This window comes from Sphaeramia orbicularis, unplaced genomic scaffold (genome assembly GCF_902148855.1).
Source record: "Sphaeramia orbicularis unplaced genomic scaffold, fSphaOr1.1, whole genome shotgun sequence".
In the NCBI taxonomy this organism is placed as follows: Eukaryota; Metazoa; Chordata; class Actinopteri; order Kurtiformes; family Apogonidae; genus Sphaeramia; species Sphaeramia orbicularis.
In genome coordinates, this window is record NW_021941450.1 from 550586 (window position 1) to 555585 (window position 5000).

The following is a 5000-nucleotide window of genomic DNA, read 5'->3' on the forward strand; positions in this document are numbered from 1 at the left end:
TTAGACAGGCCCTGGGCCACAGGACACACTGACGTATCCATAGCCTCTGACCAGGTATTAGACAGGCCCCGGGCCACAGGACGCACTAACGTATCCATAGCCTCTGACCAGGTATTAGACAGGCCCTGGGCCACAGGACACACTGACGTATCCATAGCTTCTGACCAGGTATTAGACAGGCCCTGGGCCACAGGACACACTGATGTATCTATGACCTCTGACCAGGTATTAGACAGGCCCTGGGCCACAGGACACACTGATGTATCCATGACCTGTGATGAGGTATTAGACAGGCCCCGGACCACAGGACACACTGACGTATCCATAGCCTCTGACCAGGTATTAGACAGGCCCTGGGCCACAGGACACACTGACGTATCCATAGCCTCTGACCAGGTATTAGACAGGCCCCGGGCCACAGGACACAGTGACGTATCTATGACCTCTGACCAGGTATTAGACAGGCACCACAGGACACAATGATGTATCCATGGCCTCTGACCAGGTATTAGACAGGCCCCGGGCCACTGGACACACTGACGTATCCATGACCTCTGACCTCTGGGAGCAGAATGGACTGTCTTCTGAGTTTGATGTTCTTGTTATTTTCTGTTTTTTGTGGAGACATGTCTTTTCACGCGCACTTTCTTTTCTCCCGTCAGGACGGACGTCTGCGAGTAAATGACCAGCTGATCGCCGTGAACGGGGAGTCGCTGTTGGGTAAAACCAATCAGGACGCCATGGAGACGCTCCGCAAGTCCATGTCCGTGGAAGGAAACAAGCGTGGGATGATCCAGCTGATTATAGCCCGACGAGTGTCCAAGAGGACGGAGGTAAGGACGTCCACCAGCGGGACATGTTAACAAGTCCACCTTTAACCCTTACAGACCCAAACGTCCACCTTTAACCCTTACAGACCCAAACGTCCACCTTTAACCCTTACAGACCCAAACGTCCACCTTTAACCCTTACAGACCCAAACGTCCACCTTTAACCCTTAAACACCCAAACGTCCACCTTTAACCCTTACAGACCCAAACGTCCACCTTTAACCCTTACTGACCCAAACGTCCACCTTTAACCCTTAAAGACCCAAACGTCCACCTTTAACCCTTACTGACCCAAACGTCCACCTTTAACCCTTAAAGACCCAAACGTCCACCTTTAACCCTTACAGACCCAAACGTCCACCTTTAACCCTTACAGACCCAAACGTCCACCTTTAACCCTTACAGACCCAAACGTCCACCTTTAACCCTTAAAGACCCAAACGTCCACCTTTAACCCTTACTGACCCAAACGTCCACCTTTAACCCTTAAACACCCAAACGTCCTCCTTTAACCCTTACAGACCAAACGTCCACCTTTAACCCTTACAGACCCAAACGTCCACCTTTAACCCTTACAGACCCAAACGTCCACCTTTAACCCTTACAGACCAAACGTCCACCTTTAACCCTTACAGACCAAACGTCCACCTTTAACCCTTAAAGACCAAACGTCCACCTTTAACCCTTACAGACCCAAAGGTCCACCTTTAACCCTTAAACACCCAAACGTCCACCTTTAACCCTTAAACACCCAAACGTCCACCCTTAACCCGTACAGAGCCAAACGTCCACCTTTAACCCTTAAACACCCAAACGTCCACCTTTAACCCTTACAGACACAAACGTCCACCTTTAACCCTTAAACACCCAAACGTCCTCCTTTAACCCTTACAGACCAAACGTCCACCTTTAACCCTTACAGACCCAAACGTCCACCTTTAACCCTTACAGACCCAAACGTCCACCTTTAACCCTTACAGACCAAACGTCCACCTTTAACCCTTACAGACCAAACGTCCACCTTTAACCCTTACAGACCAAACGTCCACCTTTAACCCTTACAGACCAAACGTCCACCTTTAACCCTTAAAGACCAAACGTCCACCTTTAACCCTTACAGACCCAAAGGTCCACCTTCAACCCTTAAACACCCAAACGTCCACCTTTAACCCTTAAACACCCAAACGTCCACCTTTAACACCCAAACGTCCACCCTTAACCCGTACAGAGCCAAACGTCCACCTTTAACCCTTAAACACCCAAACGTCCACCTTTAACCCTTACAGACACAAACGTCCACCTTTAACCCTTAAACACCCAAACGTCCACCTTTAACCCTTACAGACCCAAACGTCCACCTTTAACCCGTACAGACCCAAACGTCCACCTTTAACCCTTAAACACCCAAACGTCCACCTTTAACCCTTACAGACCCAAACGTCCACCTTTAACCCTTACAGACACAAACGTCCACCTTTAACCCTTACAGAGCCAAACGTCCACCTTTAACCCTTATAGACTCAAACGTCCACCTTTAACCCTTAAACACCCAAACGTCCACCTTTAACCCTTACAGACCCAAACGTCCACCTTTAACCCTTACAGACACAAACGTCCACCTTTAACCCTTACAGAGCCAAACGTCCACCTTTAACCCTTACAGACCCAAACGTCCACCTTTAACCCTTAAAGACCCAAACGTCCACCTTTAACCCTTACAGAGCCAAACGTCCACCTTTAACCCTTAAAGACCCAAACGTCCACCTTTAACCCTTACAGACCCAAACGTCCACCTTTAACCCTTACAGAGCCAAACGTCCACCTTTAACCCTTATAGACCCAAACGTCCACCTTTAACCCTTAAACACCCAAACGTCCACCTTTAACCCTTACAGACCCAAACGTCCACCTTTAACCCTTACAGACCCAAACGTCCACCTTTAACCCTTACAGAGCCAAATGTCCACCTTTAACCCTTACAGAGCCAAACGTCCACCTTTAACCCTTATAGACCCAAACGTCCACCTTTAACCCTTAAAGACCCAAACGTCCACCTTTAACCCTTACAGAGCCAAACGTCCACCTTTAACCCTTAAAGACCCAAACGTCCACCTTTAACCCTTACAGAGCCAAACGTCCACCTTTAACCCTTATAGACCCAAACGTCCACCTTTAACCCTTACAGAGCCAAACGTCCACCTTTAACCCTTAAACACCCAAACGTCCACCTTTAACCCTTACAGACACAAACGTCCACCTTTAACCCTTAAACACCCAAACGTCCACCTTTAACCCTTACAGAGCCAAACGTCCACCTTTAACCCTTAAAGACCCAAACGTCCTCCTTTAACCCTTAAAGACCCAAACGTCCACCTTTAACCCTTACAGAGCCAAACGTCCACCTTTAACCCTTATAGACCCAAACGTCCACCTTTAACCCTTACAGAGCCAAACGTCCACCTTTAACCCTTAAACACCCAAACGTCCACCTTTAACCCTTACAGACACAAACGTCCACCTTTAACCCTTACAGACCCAAACGTCCACCTTTAACCCTTAAAGACCCAAACGTCCACCTTTAACCCTTACAGACCCAAACGTCCACCTTTAACCCTTAAAGACCCAAACGTCCACCTTTAACCCTTACAGACCCAAACGTCCACCTTTAACCCTTAAAGACCCAAACGTCCACCTTTAACCCTTACAGACCCAAACGTCCACCTTTAACCCTTACTGACCCAAACGTCCACCTTTAACCCTTAAACACCCAAACGTCCTCCTTTAACCCTTACAGACCAAACGTCCACCTTTAACTCTTACAGACCCAAACGTCCACCTTTAACCCTTACAGACCCAAACGTCCACCTTTAACCCTTACAGACCAAACGTCCACCTTTAACCCTTACAGACCCAAACGTCCACCTTTAACCCTTACAGACCCAAACGTCCACCTTTAACCCTTACAGACCAAACGTCCACCTTTAACCCTTACAGACCAAACGTCCACCTTTAACCCTTACAGACCAAAGGTCCACCTTTAACCCTTAAACACCCAAACGTCCACCTTTAACCCTTAAACACCCAAACGTCCACCTTTAACCCTTAAACACCCAAACGTCCACCCTTAACCCGTACAGAGCCAAACGTCCACCTTTAACCCTTAAACACCCAAACGTCCACCTTTAACCCTTACAGACACAAACGTCCACCTTTAACCCTTAAACACCCAAACGTCCACCTTTAACCCTTACAGACCCAAACGTCCACCTTTAACCCTTACAGACCCAAACGTCCACCTTTAACCCTTAAACACCCAAACGTCCACCTTTAACCCTTAAACACCCAAACGTCCACCTTTAACCCTTACAGACCAAACGTCCACCTTTAACCCTTACAGACCCAAACGTCCACCTTTAACCCTTACAGAGCCAAACGTCCACCTTTAACCCTTATAGACCCAAACGTCCACCTTTAACCCTTAAACACCCAAACGTCCACCTTTAACCCTTACAGACCCAAACATCCACCTTTAACCCTTACAGACCCAAACGTCCACCTTTAACCCTTACAGAGCCAAACGTCCACCTTTAACCCTTACAGAGCCAAACGTCCACCTTTAACCCTTAAAGACCCAAACGTCCACCTTTAACCCTTACAGACCCAAACGTCCACCTTTAACCCTTACAGACCCAAACGTCCACCTTTAACCCTTACTGACCCAAACGTCCACCTTTAACCCTTAAACACCCAAACGTCCTCCTTTAACCCTTACAGACCAAACGTCCACCTTTAACCCTTACAGACCCAAACGTCCACCTTTAACCCTTACAGACCCAAACGTCCACCTTTAACCCTTACAGACCCAAACGTCCACCTTTAACCCTTAAACACCCAAACGTCCACCTTTAACCCTTACAGACCCAAACGTCCACCTTTAACCCTTACAGACCCAAACGTCCACCTTTAACCCTTACAGAGCCAAACGTCCACCTTTAACCCTTAAAGACCCAAACGTCCACCTTTAACCCTTACAGAGCCAAACGTCCACCTTTAACCCTTACAGACCCAAACGTCCACCTTTAACCCTTACAGACCCAAATGTCCACCTTTAACCCTTAAACACCCAAACGTCCACCTTTAACCCTTACAGACCCAAACGTCCACCTTTAA

General features: G+C 48.0%; 1 protein-coding gene across 1 annotated transcript in view; it reads left to right on the top strand.

Moving 5' to 3' along the window:
* Positions 1-5000, top strand: part of LOC115415788 (partitioning defective 3 homolog) — a gene marked incomplete at its 3' end in the record, with an annotated part of 98072 nt that overhangs the window by 59872 nt on the left and 33200 nt on the right. Inside the window, exon 12 of the mRNA XM_030129426.1 lies at positions 625-833. Within this exon, the coding sequence (XP_029985286.1) occupies positions 625-833 (209 nt within the window). The remainder of the gene's footprint in view (positions 1-624; positions 834-5000) is intronic.